Below are 15,682 nucleotides of genomic sequence, written 5' to 3'. Positions count from 1 at the left end.
ACTTTAGATATTTTGAGTTTCCAAACTCCGAAACATGAGGGTGTGTACCTGCTGAGTGAAAAGAGAAAGCTACAGCAGGAAATCTTCACTAGCGCTGAACCTTCGGAAGTGTCTGCAAGAATAAGGAGTTTACCACCCCGACTACATCGCCACAGCCTTACAGGAATAATTTTTTTTTAGTGTAGGACTCGGAGTTCACACCGGACTTACACGTCATCTAAAGGTGCAAATCATAAAACACCTGAGCAAGTGGAACAGCAGACAGAAAGTTCAGAGCACTATAACAAATGGTGTCAAAACACAAGAGACCTGTTTCTGGATGTTTCAAAGGTGACTCATCTCTTAACAGGAGACAGAGTGACAGAGGGAGAGAGAGATAGATAGAGAGAGAGAGATAGACAGAGAGAGAGAGAGATAGACAGAGAGAGAGATAGACAGAGATAGAGATTTACAGAGATAGAGAGAGATAAAAAACAGGGAGGTAAAAATAGACAAGTATGCCATTTTGTGTTAAGTTGTGCAGATAAATCGGCCCGTTTAGGATTTTTCAGACAAAAATATACCTAAATATATATTTAAATTTACCGAAGAGAACAATGCCCCCCACAGACCTCTTTCCAAACTCAGAGTCTCATGGCCATCATTTCTTTGAAAAGATGTTCCTCCAACAGCCTCCCTTGCCCGACACCCTCAGCAGAGGAACGGGAGACGGAGGCGAGGCAGGCAGAGAGTGAGGCAGAGGCGAGGTGGAGAGAAAGGGAGACGGAGGCGAGGCAGGGAGAGATGGAACCCAGATGGAGAAAGGGAACAGCAGGGCACAGCCGCACGGATAGCGCCTACCAAAGGAGCCAAAATCCGACGAAGCATAGCCCTCTACCTCCTCTCTCTCTGTTGCCGGCAGATGCAGCCCGACCTTTCCGTCTCTCGCTCCCAGGCCCTCCTTCTGCCTCCTTCTTCTGATCAGCCACTGTGAGGGGGATTTGGAATCTGCCCATTCCAGCATCCGGCTGGTCTGTCAATCACGCAGCAGCTCGCCTCTGATGAGGACAAAAAGGGTCCACTCCCCCCCAGCTCCTGATTTCTACAAATGCCAACAAATCCATTTCAGTACAGCAGTGCTGGTTTCCCTCTTTCTTTTCTAAAGCAGCTGGTAGATGTCCAGAGAATGTCTCTGGACTTGTAAAGCATTTGCAAATTAGAAAGGATGGAGCTACAGCAGGAAGAGATTTGTAGCAGCAGTAAAAGAGGTATCGCTAAAAAAGAAGTGGACAAAATTTTGTGGGGGGATTTATAGGCAAGTATTTAAGGATGCTAATTGTTGAGTGGTCTAACCGTACTTGACCTAACAAAGAAGACACATGAATCTAGCAGCATATCTCACAACATATATCCTCCAGTTAATGGACTAAATAAATCCCTGAACATTGGTTCCTCCTAGATTACAAGCTCAAATGCTATTTTTAACAAAATACATCCAATCAAACATGTCTGACCGCACAGAGACAACTCTTCATGCCGAAGCTGCCCCTTCATCTTATGCTGTCTGCTGTCTTTACCATTAGGGATATGGTGAAGGAAAGAGACTGTGACAAGCTAATGACTGCTGCCTGTGCCAGTGACACAGTTACGTTTAACGCTGCTGAACATTTATACACGGCAATGGTGGCAGGGTCACCTCCACAGTGGGAAGGGCCCCAGGCTGATGTCTGTGTGTGTCTTTGTGTGTGTGTGTGTGCGCGCGCGTATTGGTGGGTGTAGGTGTGTCACGCAGTGTATGATGAGGTAAATACAGGTAGAGTATTTTTGAATGTGTAAGAGTATATGGGAGGGAAAGCTGAATTACAGATTGTAGGTCCCAGGGGTAGTGAAGTTTGTCTCACAAACACACACACACACACACACACACACTCTTCACTGCAATCTGCAATCCACTCTGCACGCTGTATATAACACTTCCTCAGGGTTTGTAACCTTACTCATACACACATACACAATCTCTCAGGGACAGTGTCAGCTGTTCTGGCATTCACTAGCCCTGTTGTTCACCTGTGGTAATCTGAAGCCTACTCTATCTATGCTCACGCTGCATACATTTCAGTGCACTGCACTGTTAAGATAATGCCCGCATAACTGCACAATGCCTTATTATGACAAAATGTTAGGGCCATCTAGATGAATAATGTATGTATGCAAACATTACCATAAAACAAGTTTAGTCAGAACAAACAGTTTCCTATGGCATAGAAAATAAATCACATACAGTTAGGGCTTCTATACTGAAACAAAGTGTGGGTGTAAAGTAAAATTCTATGGCATTCTCATTGGAATCCACCATTCTGTTTACTAGTGAAACCCTAAACAACTGGCTAAGACCTTTACGGGGTAAAATAATAATGAGGTAATATGAGCTGCATGCAATATCTAGAGAGACTATTTAAATAAATACACACTAAGGCACCAGGCATAGAGACTCCACTGTGCAGCAGTACATACTGCAGGTGAGTAATGTGTTTGCAGGGCAGCAGTAAATGCATTAGTGCACATAACAGTGACAGTAAGACAGGAGATAAGCCAAAGAAAACAGAGCACAGCATAGAGGACAGAAGAACATGCGCACAGGAACCGTCCTGCAGAAGCCACAGAAGATAACACACTGCTATCTCTGCAAAGGTTTCACAGCACCTGCCCATAATCACCTCCTCTGCTTATTTGCAACCTCACATTACCTCTGCTCAGAGAAGGGCTCGCGCCACCACGGTAGCTACAGTTACTCATCATTTGCGGTCTCTCTTGGGAAGCAGGTGTGGGGGTGGTGGTAGGGAGGGGGGCCACAGACCCCCCCCTCGACACCTTTATCAGTTTTGTGAGAAGAAATCCATTCATGTGTCTTAACAGATTAGAAAGCTAATCAGAGAATCAGAGAGGCTAACTGAGGTAACGTGACCAGACCAGGGAGGGGGAGTGTTTTTATCCAGATGATAAAGCCCCCGTGTGCGTGTGCTGACAGGAATTACAATGCAAGCAGGCACGGCTCTGAGTGGCAGCTCTGACATTTATCAAGGACAAACACTTTTTCTGTCATAGATAAATACTTTAAGCAGTCTGTTGTGTGTGCTCACCGCACGTTACACGCAAAGTGCTTTCTGTTTTAGTGCTGGAGTCAGACTTGGGACGGAATGCTGCCCCGGGTATCGAGTACTAATGCTCGCCCATACTTGCACGCTACAAAGACGATGAATAGGAAAACAATGAGTATACAGCAAAAACCATGCTGATAATTTGTAGAGTAATAATCTTCATTCACCATTAATCTGCCTAACAACAACATGAGAGATCTCGTGCAACGCACTATGCACAGAGCCCGCTCTCTTGCGCTTCATAGCCCGAGCAAAGGGGATGTGCAGATTACCCTCTCTGGGGCCACAGAAGAGAGACAGTCAGTGTTCTGGTGAGTTCCTCCATCTCCACGGCTCGCCGTGAGGTGCTGAGAGTGGAGATGATTCAGAAGCGTGTCAACCGGCTCCAGAGTCCCTCAAACCCCTCATCCTCGCCCGAGGTGACACCAGCGTGAGTGAGCAGCTACCCCAGCTCACACAAGTCCAGAGAAACACCCCCCCCCTCCCTTTGTAATTGGCCACTATGAACAGATCAAAGGCTTCTGTGAAGATTTCATTAGGGCCTTCTGGCTGGCACCAAGTTCAGCTCCAATTAGCCGATCAAAACCGGACATTAAAAAAAAAAAAAAAAACACTTCTCCAGCTGTTCAGCTTGTGTGGTGAAGCAGGTCCTGGGAGGAACAGACAACACACATACCCACGACACGCGCAAGCACATCTGTCATGGCTGCCTCAACGAGCGGAGTCTAATTCAAGCGCTCCAGCTCCGTCTCCCCGGGCCTGACGGCATGCATGTCCTATCTAAATGTCAAACGGTGATGGAGGAACCAGCACTTCCGGAGGCTCTGGGACCATAATGAGGGTAGAGAGAAGAGGTGATGGAGATGTGGTGGAGGCAGCCTAGCGCCCGCGCTAACCCGGCAGTGCTCTTGCTGTAATGACTAACGGCAAGGGAAAATAATAGCGTGGGTGTCAGCTCAGCCAGAGGGCCGGGCGCGCCGCAGGTCAGGAGTGTGCCAAACGAAAGGTCAGGGGATGCGTGGCCAGGGGAGGGGGCGCGCTGTCGTTGGGAATCGGAGCGCAACCGGAGTGGAAACGCCTCCTCTGGAAGCCGGAGACCTTGATGATGATACGAATGGGAGGAGCGAAAGGCGCTGCGAGCGAGACGGATGACAGCTTTTAATTACAAGTCTGCTTCTGTTCGCCGCCTGTATGTAACAGCCTCTCTGCTATACGATCCCTGATTTAAGAAACTCAATCGTGGATGCGTAAAAGGAACTGAACCCTCACTGTCCTTCTTTTATCGCACTCATCTTGCCAGGAGCTGGTCGGGTAATCACAACAGAATGAACACTGTCTCACAACTAATGTTCGTTTTCAGGCCTAGCAAAGCTTAGGCAGTCTTCCTCCCAAGCCTGCACGGCCCAGCAGTATTGTCAAGACCCAAATATCCCTGATCCTCAGACTTGTTTGTGTTTATGCGGTGTCTAGAGCTGATCTATTAATCCTGAACAGGAGGTTTTGTTTGCAGCCGGAGGTTTTCAAAATAACCACAAATCCTCAGCGCTCGCGCTCATTACTCAGACATTATTCCCATGGTGTGGCTGCTTTTATCTGCTCCGTTTCTGTCATGCTGTCTCTGATCATGACACGTCTACCACACCTTTACTCTCCTTAAATCAGTCCAGCTGCTTTCGCTTTCCCTGTCCCAGCAACTCCCTGGCCTCTGGGGAGGGGCCTGCCAAACGATTTTATTCAAATCAGTAGAGCTTGTTTTATTAATATCCGCTTTATGGAATTTGACTATCTGCTTGAGTTTTGCAACTTTAAAATGATTCCCTTCAGTTTGATAGCTTTACCTGTATCTGTACCTTTATCTGAGGCAATTCTATAACTACTCTTTGCTTTTGAGGACATCGTTGTGGAACATGGCTGCCCTCATTGCCTTGGTAACTACCATGCCCCTCCCCATGGTCTGGGGGTAGAAGACCCAGGATGGCAGCGCTCACCTGGGCGAGATGTCACAGCCTTGCTGCATGAAGGCCCCCAGGGAGAACCACAGGCTGTTGAAGATGCCAAACTCATTGGTGTGCTCGGGTGGCTTCTCCTGCTTGTCCTGCTGCGCGGGGCTCTGGGCGCGTCGGCCCTGCGACGGCGAGCGGCCAGTGGCCTCGGGCGAGGGCGTGCCCGTGCGTCCCTGCTGCTCTCCGCTCTCCTCCGTCTCCTCGCCATGCCACTCGTAGGGGCTGAAGCGACTCACCAGGAAGAGCACCACGCTCACGCCGATGTAGGCGAACACGATGCACATCCAGATCTCGTAGGCCAGCGGGTCCAGGAAGGAGAACACGCCCGGCTTGGACTTGGTAGGCTTCTTGATCATGATGGAGATGCCCAGGCTCATGAAGGGCTTGGAGAAGTCGATGACCTCCTCCCGCACCAGCGTGATGGTGAGTGGAGCCACAGCCACGTCTGCTTTCTGCACAATGGACACACGACAAACCACAGCAGATGGAACGTCACCGTTCCCACATTTAAAACATGTTGTTTCCCCTCTATATACATGCAAGGCAGATGTTTAAAACAGCAAAACAGTCTTTGCAATTACGATAAGGCTCATAATAACTAAAATCTACCTAAACCCAATTTTGGTTTCCCAGTAATTAGGATGTATTAACCCCAAGGAGCACATACACCGTGGAAGGTTTGAACACTTGCTTTTGGTACATCACGAGTACATCACAACTCTAAATCATCAAACACTTTTGAGAGAACTGCTATATACAGTACTCCAGTTTAATTCGATAGTCTTCTCTGGATGTTACTTTGCATTAAGGCTGATGCTGGTGTGAGTCCTGCAGCCTGTTCACTCAGTGCAGAGGCATTCTCAGAAGAGTCCTACATCCAGCACTGCTGTCCAGGCTAAATAATAATGCCATGCTTTCTATTCATTCAGATTGCTTCTCTGAAGGAAGCACTTAGCCACACTGCAAGACAAGACTGGGACACAGTCTTCACAGTATCTCCCAGCTGCATTCACCCTCCTGGGAGAACTATAAGAGCATCTGAAAATCTGAAAAGGAAAATCAACATTCGTGAAGACTGTCCCTTTTTTTCAAGACTCCGATCATTCCCAGTCCTGAAACTGTTCAACCTTTAATCAGCCTGTATGGAAAAGAATGGTCTGCATTTGTTGCAGAACTTGCATAGCTGAAATCAGATGGCTAGAATGCACTTTGATAGGGCAGGGTTAAGCCCGTGGACGAAGTACCTGGACACACAGCACTGCAGGTGAAAAGAATTGCAGACTTGTTGCTTTTAAGGCTGGACACAGTGCACTCCCTCCCTGGCTTGGCTGGGGCACCACTGGCCCACACATTCTTCACATCCTATTCACCAGAGATTTGTGTCAAGGTAACAGACTGCAGGGACTGTGGAAATGACTCCCTCTGGCCAGTGTGAAAGGGTGAATTTATGGCATGAAACACATAGGATATTATGTGCCCACTGTGTTACCAAAGACCCGTAGAAGAGATTGCTGGCTCTCCTGTCGGGCTTACACAGTGCTGAGTCAGTCCTAGTAGGTGATATTATTTACCTTCATTTAAAGCATTCCTGGAACTGTCACAACAGACTAAATACAGTATGCCAAGAGTAACTGTAATACACTTTATTCAAGAAAATAGCTCGTGTTTGCCTATAGCCAAAAAATAGGACTCTGATATGAGACAACAGAAAAAGCCCATTACAATCAATTGAAAAATATAAAATTCTAGTAGCATTTTATTTAAAACTGAAATGTATTAAGGAGACATGTAGGTTTGGAGTTAGAGACAATATCCCTATTTCCATATACAGTTTCCTCAGTGGTGATCAGTGGTAAGTTCTCACCACAGGAATAATCTTGGCTGGAGGATTTTGGGTAGTAGCCCAGCCCAGCAGTGCTATGGACACATGCTGAAACTCCAAGGCCTGATGCACTCCCACCAGCCCAGCAGTGCTATGGACACTCCAAGGCCTGATGCACTCCCACCAGCCCAGCAGTGCTATGGACACTCCAAGGCCTGATGCACTCCCACCAGCCCAGCAGTGCTATGGACACTCCAAGGCCTGATGCACTCCCACCAGCCCAGCAGTGCTATGGACACTCCAAGGCCTGATGCACTCCCACCAGCCCAGCAGTGCTATGGACACTCCAAGGCCTGATGCACTCCCACCAGCCCAGCAGTGCTATGGACACTCCAAGGCCTGATACACTCCCACCAGCCCAGCAGTGCTATGGACACTCCAAGGCCTGATGCACTCCCACCAGCCCAACAGTGCTATGGACACTCCAAGGCCTGATGCACTCCCACCAGCCCAGCAGTGCTATGGACACTCCAAGGCCTGATGCACTCCCACCAGCCCAGCAGTGCTATGGACACTCCAAGGCCTGATGCACTCCCACCAGCCCAGCAGCCACCACCCTGCCCCTGTCAGTGTCACTAGTGAGTTGAGACCTCTTGAGAGGCTTGCCATGTAGCACTGGTCCCGTGGTCAGAAACTGACCAGTGATGAATTGTGTTGTGGGTTGCAGATGAACTCTTCATAGCCACAGAGGGGCTACGGTCTATGATCGTACACCTATATGACAGCTGAAAGGTCTTTGTACATCTAACATACCTGGCGAATACAACTGATTCTGATTCTGATTCTAATATCTGCATTAGAGGCACATTGCTACTAACATGAATGGTCTGTATGCAGGGGATGGCCACCTACCCCATACACTAGCTCGCCGACCATGCCGTTCCACATTTTGGTATCGGGATCTCGGGCTCCGTACTTGCCATCCGAGACAAGCTCCAGGCGGTACTGGTAGCCCACGTGCTTGGCGATTTCTGCGGCGAGCTCCACACAGTAGCCCTCATACTTGTCGTTCCCGACAAACTGTTCGTGGTTCTTCTTCAGCATCACGTACGGGGATTCCTGTGGGGTCGTGGGTTGGGGGGGGGTTGCGGAACACAATGGAGATGCAAGCTCACCATTCATGCTGGCCTGGTGGACGTTCTTTCTAATGGGGGCAGGGGCCATTTTTCCTCTGTCCTGGATGTGATCAAGATGGACTTTGCACCCAGATTGGCATCTGGCCTGTCCCTTCTGGGGAGGTGACGTGCCCTTCTAGATAAGGGTTTATCATTTATGGCCAAAGGGCCATACAACTGCTACAACACAGAGAGTCATGTGGGACCTTTAAAGTGCTGAAGTGTGATGAACCATCCTTAAGGAGAAATTAGGTTCTGTTAAATGGGGTCATTGTGTGGAATCGAACGGGCTGATTTGTTGCCAAGAGGGATATCTAATATCTCTAAACAGTGAGTGAAGCCAGCACAGTGTGCTCATAACAGGTAGAGGAGTAGCCCCGGCAAGCCATGTGAAGCAGGGCTTGGTGGAGGTGGTGTTCAGGTGTGGTGGGATGGGGGGTGAGGGGTTGTGCATAGGGGTTGAGAGGCACTGATCTGCTGAGGTTTCCCCAAGGGTAGTGGAAAACTGTCAAGCTCTGAGGTGCACATCTGCTTATAGCCCTGTGCTGTTCCACTGCAGAGGTGAGCTCTACTGCTGAGGTTTATGAATAACACCTGCGGGCTGCCTCTGGCCAGGAGTCATCAAAAATACAGCTGTCTCTGTTAGGGAAATGGAGAGAGGAGAGATACTTCCAACCTCTCCAAAAACCCAGCCCCCCAAACACACACCCAATAACATACTAGCCTTTGCCTGGTAGTTCAAAAACATGCTGCTTACTTATTGTGGAGCCTCACTTTTTAAAAACATAAATTCAGTTCAATTATGTACAGTACTGGTACATACTGGATTAACAAATGAACAGAAAAGGTCCTTGTTAAGAAGGAGCTTCATTTGATATGTCCACTGACAGTGCAGTGGGTAGAAAACGTAAGTCCAGCCCTGCTCATCTAAAGCCAGCGCCAGTACCTGAGAAAGAGCAAGCATGTGTTTTCACCTATAGCGACTCCAATGTGTGGAGTGCCATTCTGTTGGCATAGCTACTGCCAGGGCTTCCTCTTTCTCGTCATCTGTCTCTCTCTTGCTCTCTCTCTCTCTGTGTCTGGCTCTGTCTTTCACGCACATGTACACACTCACACACACACACAGAAACAGAAGCAGAACCTGACACACATACACCTTGCTGCTGACAAACATTGGCAACTAATAAATCCCTCTGAGGAGAGCTGTGCCCTTGAAAAATGGAGCAGGAGCTGGAGTGGTCTATAGAGCTCAGGTGGGACGTGGCCAGGGTGAAGTGCTTTTCTAAGACAGTATTCAGAGGGAACCAAATTAGACAGACCTTGCTGAGACACAACAGGGAGTCTTGATTTTAGATGGGTAGCCCTGCCAAACAGACCGCGCGGCAGCAGATCACAGAGGTTGTTTTGATTTCAGCCCGATGGCTGCAACGCGAGAGACACTTACGAGAATAGTGGTGACTATATACGTCCTGTTCTGCAGGCCGACTGTGATGTTGAGCAAGTGGACAGACGTCGCGGTGCTCACATACTTCTCGTTCTCATTCCAGTAGCCCACCTGCAGTCAGAGGAGGGGGGAGATCATGGCAGGAAGAACTCTGGCACTGCGATTCTTGGGCCGATTAATATTCATATTGTAGGGTTAAGAAGAGGTGCAACTGTGCATGCCATTCCAGCCCTCTAGACACTAACGCCTTGCTCTGCCTATGGTTAACCCGCCCAAGCCTACGGACTCTGAGGCAGCCAAGGGAAATGCAGAGATCTTTGGCCTAATACCCAATATGTTCACAACTGTTAACATGCAGTTATTGTAATAATCTTATACAATATATAGTGTAACACCATGGTTGCTGAAAAGGAGAAAATTCTATGCACAAGTGTTTATTACCTTTTTGGGCCCATTTGGGCCAAGCTCCATGACACTGACTGTAAAGTTCGTCCGATGCCCTTTCTCATTGAACTGGACATGGCCGGTTAGGCCTTCCAACTGCACCTGGGGCAGGAGAGAGACTTGTTATTTAAATTCAACCTGCCATTTGGCAAGCCCAATGTGCTCCTAACCACATGTTTCACAGCACCAACAGGGAGTAAGTCAGAATTCCCAGCAGCCACCGCCAGCCTGCAGCCCCAGGCCTTGACCTGCATGGTGGTTCAGGGATGGGCTTACCTGCTGCAAGGCCCTCTGGATGTCGATGCCCTGACCCCAGGGCGCCGGCGGATTGGCCAGGCACTCGCCTGCATTCCCTCGGCGAGAGATGTCGATTCGCTGCTTCTTGAGGTTTTGGAAGGCTGTGGCCATGATGCTCACGCCATCATAGGTCAGAGCTCCCGTATACTATGCATGCACACAGAGACAGCAGCCAGTATTACAAACAAAGAGAGAGAGGATGAGGCAGAGCTCAGAATGGAATTCCACACCACATGGGCGGTGCCTGGCTTCTGGTTCAATTTGATAATTAAAGGATTAGTTACAGGGGAAAAAGTCCACAAGCATTACTTTCAGAAGTAAAACTGATGGACTCGGGTCAGTGTTTCATCAGTCACATCAGTGGAATCAATCTATGTATGGAAATCCAGCTCTGTAATTTCCTACAATACTAACTGTTATCTGTGCGGCTGGTCGCGAGCCTTCTCTATAAAACAGTAGTAACTTCTGACAGCATGTCCCACCTTAAGCCTTCTCTTAGGACTCTTTAGGTCTTTGCTGTCAAACTCCAACCAGTCCTGTATGGTCCTGCTAACCATGGGCTCTGTGTAGTTCATCAGCTGGAAGCCTGTCACGTTGGCACCACCTTTACTAAACTCAGTGAAGTTCATGTCCAGGAAACCCTGAAAGCAAAAATCAAACAAGGAAAAACATCAGCAGAAGGAACCTGAGGAGGAAGAACCTCCGCTGGAAAAACCACAAAAACTCCACATTTAGATGCAGCTGCTTTTGAGAACCTATTTAAAAAAAAAAAACATTATTCCAAATACATAGCAAAATCATGGATGCACAGGAAATGAAGATTTGAAAGTTGTGCCCCTAACATGTTTCAAACAGTGATTAAGGAAAAGTGCAGGTTTATTCAAAAGGCAGTCTATTCAAATAATGAAGCAGGTGTAGGCTAATGCCATTTAGGAGTTAATTATAATGTGTGCTAGTGTTTTACAGAACGTGCAGTGGAGAGAAACAATACTACTACGCCTGGAGTGGCTGAGCAAACCCAAATACACAGAGCTGTGTCTTAGCTCTGGGCTTCCATCACTGCTTTTCTATGTACCAATATCCATCTTCCCCAACACCAAAAGGAATCACCTCAAGGTAGACTCTGGCACAGAGACAATAGATGCTATGAAAATATAATAGATAATCAATAAGCGTGTTCTGCATTCAATGACATAATCTGATGCTGGTTTGTTGTTCAACACTCCAGAGATTTGGAACATTTAGAACTAATGATACAATAATTTCCACAGAGAATATACATGCTGGGTATGTATCAGGTTTTGTGTGATAACAGCTCAATGTGCGCGTGGATTGTGTGCGCATGTGTGAGTGCGTGTGTGAGTGTGTGTGTGTGTGTGTGTGCGTGTGTATGTGTGTGTGTGTATGGGATTCCTCAGGCGAACCCATGGGTTTTTCTCACACACAAAGTGTTGCATCCTCACAGCCTTTATTATTGTCATTATTTATGGACTGACATCTTTTTTTTATTATTGCCAAATCCAGTTATGCATTAGGCTAGAAAGCATTTTGTGCAGAATTGCCATTTTTGGGAAATCTTTGCTCCTCTAACAGTTACGCCCAGTTCACAATGCATCCACTGAATCCATCACTGAAGCAGCATTACCATTTGTCCACTTTCCCAGTTAGGACCTTTGAACATCTGTAATAGTTTCTTACTTTTAACTGTGGTTTGTGTGTGGGTGGGTGGGTGGGTGCTGGTGTGTGTGAGAGAGAAGAGCGAGACAGAGAGAGAGAGAGAGAGAGAGAGAGACAGAGAATTCAAACACAACTCTTCTCTTAAACCTGGCATTCTCATAATCTATGTCAATGCAATGTCTGCCTCTTTGGGCCAGTATTTATTTCTAAGCCTAACAAAGAACTAGTTGTTGAATTTTTCTCTGGCATGTAATGTATGTCCTCTGCATTTCAATTTCCCAAGACAGAGAGCTGTAAAGATGCAGGACTGAGCAATATACCCACTTATAAGTACTCACTTATAACACTCAGTAAGAGCTAAAGCTCATCTTTAATGCAAACAGCCCAACTTTTGATCTTTGAGCCTGTGGAATTTATCAACAGGCTAAGACAATGTGAGCAATTAGAATGTACCACAATTAATCAGATTTTGGAGTTATGAGCTTTCATAATGTTTCTGCATATATTACAATTCTCTATTCATAGATGACTGTGTCAAAAATACTGTATTAAAACAATTAAAAGAAAAGAGCTGCAAAAATAATTGTATTCTCTACTACTTGCTCATATAATTTTAGGCCATTTGGTTAATGGTATAGAAATCCTGCTTTATTTTCTGGGTGATGCATTTACAATCTCACTGTGTCTTATGGTATTTTATCAAATGCACAAATAAACATCAACACTGGGGATGGTGTGTGACAAAGTGTGACTTCTTAAGCAGCATAATTCAAACTTGCAATTTCTTTTAAAACTTTTCAGAAAGCTGTGTGATTGAAGTCATCTAAGTGAGTCATACATCACAGAAAGAAAAACTGGATGCTGGAAGCATAAAACAACAAGTTGTCAGCCATCCCAAACCAGCACTCCTCTCTCTCTCACACACACACACACACACACACACACACACACACACAAACACACACACACACACACACACACACACACACACACACACACACACACACATACACACACACCAGCACTCCCACAGCTGCAGAAGAAAAGATGTCTGATATTGATGCCTTCCAGGAGAAGTAAAGACAATAATTCCCAGGCTCAGGGGGTAATCAGCAATCTGTCTGCACTATGTTCTGCATTTACGAAGTGCAGGTGCCCCAGACAGACAAAGGCGAAGGAGAGTATGTACATCAAATCAGTGGTTCATCTCTATCGATCTGCTAGAGCATTCCATTGTCATTGTAGCTAATGTGCTTGAGATAACCTCACCAGTCTCACCCTAAAGCTAAGTGTAGAAGAGTTCGGTGTTTGTGGACATAAGAGCACTTACCAGATTTGCCATTATAAAGTGGTAATTCTTCAAGTTCTTTCTTTGTGCTGCAATCTGGAAAGCAGGAAATAACACATTTTAACCCAAGAATATTAACACAAAAACAACACATTTTGGGCTCCTCATCTGCAAAGAGCCACATTCTGTAGGTAATTGCGCAACTTTCAGCACAGCACCCTAGCAGAAAACTAATTGGTCCCATCCTTTAGGAGTTAATTGTATCCCTCTGGTCCCTCCCTGCATGTAGAATATCTGTGCTTGGCACAACGAGTTGGCATCTGGAGCTGCACAGGGTGGTCCAGGGATTTGGCATCTCTCACCATGGGAAGCTTAGTAATAGGCTTTAATGACTACATGCGTGCGCGCACACACACACACACACACACACACACACACACACACACACACACACACTCACACACACACACACACACACACACACACACACACACACACACACACACACACCTGTGAGCAATAGCAAGCCTCTGAAATCCCTGAGACTGGGAGCCCAAACAAATAAACCTGACCTTGGTCTCTGTGCTTCGAGACAGCTGCCAAACTCTCAAGTAAAAAAGATCGTAACTGGTTAACTGCTGTACCGGTCATGCTCAGAAGCGTATGGGCTCACCTGTGTCATTCCGCTCATGTTTAAGAAGTGACTAATTTAATTCTGAACATGAGCAGTTGCAAACAAATTAGCAGCTGCTTTAGCTATCAGTGTGGAAACCACATTCACCTGAATAATTTAGTCATAGGGAAACCGCAGGTTTTAAACGAACTCCTACAGAGATCACTCTATGCAAATTAGATCCAAATGACTTAATGTAAATTAAGGAGTTGATGTAAAACTGGTGAATCAAATGTTCCTTGTCCACTAACTGTGACCGAGGACCATATGGATGAGGTGTATATGCAAGAAGGAAGAAGGTATTAGTAAGTTTTTGTGCTGCTTATGACTCATGCCGTCTTGACCCCTTGTCAGAGAACACAGGCGTATCACTGGATTTATTCAGTACTGAGTCCCTACATACTTGTGATAAAGTTTAACTGTGCACCAAGATGAAGACCATTTTATTGTTTGGCCTTCATGTGTAGAAATAACTATATAAGATATTCAAGCTTTGATTAGTTTCTGCAATAAATAACATTAGGCATTAATCAGGCTTGGGTGATATTCTAAATTTAGATGAATAAATGATTATCATCTCCAGAATTACAGCGATGAACGATATTACTATGTTGCATATTCAGATAAGAAGTATCCCATGTGAGTGTTACGGGCCTTTCATGGTTTAAGTCATGTGACCCTTTTCTCGTAGCCTCTACATAAGTGAACTGCTGTATCTCAGTGGGAGAGATTGAGAAATAAAGATATCAAATCAGAAATCTGAAAAAAAACAAGGCTAAATTAAAGATAAACAGCTTTTGATTCAAGTACATTTCCCCATTAATGACTGATTTAAAGTTTTTATCAAAATAGACTGGTTCAGATATGATAATACTGCTTTAATTATCATCTATTTAACTTTTCATGTCAACAAGCATTTTTTTTTTGTACACACAGCACCAATTTATATTTAGTGGGCATTGGGTAGAGCACATGTGTTGAAGTTTTGTTTTTATTTTATGCAATATTATTAACGTCTAAACAAGTTTTCTTTGTTCATTTGGGTCAAATCCAAAATACAGCTAAACCGACACATTGACACACTTCTTCTGGACAAGCATTTTTCACTCTGTACCAGAGAGCAGATCACATGTACTGGAATTTCTTTGTTTCATTTGCATGTTCCCCAGCAATCTTTGCCAGACTTTAAATCTCTTGAAATTATAATATTGCATTGTATAATATAGTAATCTCTTATAATTATAATAATGCCATCAAGCTATGAACGAGTGATAGAGTACTAGAGTGATTAGCCCTAGAATAGATCTGCCCTGCTTTCTTGCTAACAGCTCTAACTCTGCTTATCCAGGATCAGATAGGCTCCGTCTGCCTGTCTGAGGGAAACGAAAAACTAGAGACATCAGTGTGTGGTTATAAAAGGAAGTGTGTGTGTGTGTGTGTGTGTGTGTGTGTGTGTGTCTGTGTGCGTGTGTGTGTGAGAAGTGCTACTTGCTGTATTCAGCTCCCCCAATCTGGATTGAATAAAATAGTCTTTGCTCACTCAAACGCCGAGTATGTGCTTCCTAAACTGGGAATTTGGGTATAATTTCTCCTACAAGATATTTTTAAGTGAAATTTTGAAAAAAGAATATTTGTAGCTAATTAGCTGGTAATGTTGTATTCCTGGGAAAAAAAATTGTTTTTCAAAACTCTTAAAAGCTCAAAATGCTTAGTTTCCCACAG

The 15,682-nt window shown here is 45.7% G+C and overlaps 1 protein-coding gene across 6 annotated transcripts in view; it reads right to left on the bottom strand.

Annotated features, from left to right (window-relative positions):
- The window catches only part of gria1b (glutamate receptor, ionotropic, AMPA 1b), a 41,882-nt gene that overhangs the window by 9,637 nt on the left and 16,563 nt on the right, over positions 1-15,682 (bottom strand). For all 6 annotated transcript variants that reach the window (XR_014124922.1, XR_014124921.1, XM_035527268.2 and 3 more), the window contains exons 5-11: positions 13,330-13,383; positions 10,805-10,963; positions 10,302-10,469; positions 10,023-10,127; positions 9,582-9,692; positions 7,875-8,081; positions 5,126-5,592 (exon numbers count right to left, since the gene is read on the bottom strand). Coding sequence is in view for 4 of the 6 variants with exons in the window: in XM_035527268.2 (XP_035383161.1) it covers positions 5,126-5,592; positions 7,875-8,081; positions 9,582-9,692; positions 10,023-10,127; positions 10,302-10,469; positions 10,805-10,963; positions 13,330-13,383 (1,271 nt within the window). In the remaining 2 variants the exon portion in view is untranslated. The remainder of the gene's footprint in view (positions 1-5,125; positions 5,593-7,874; positions 8,082-9,581; positions 9,693-10,022; positions 10,128-10,301; positions 10,470-10,804; positions 10,964-13,329; positions 13,384-15,682) is intronic.

This window comes from Electrophorus electricus, chromosome 8, assembly GCF_041902795.1.
Source record: "Electrophorus electricus isolate QZ-2024a chromosome 8, ASM4190279v1, whole genome shotgun sequence".
Lineage (NCBI taxonomy): Eukaryota > Metazoa > Chordata > Actinopteri > Gymnotiformes > Gymnotidae > Electrophorus > Electrophorus electricus.
This window is presented reverse-complemented; position numbering and strand designations above follow the sequence as displayed.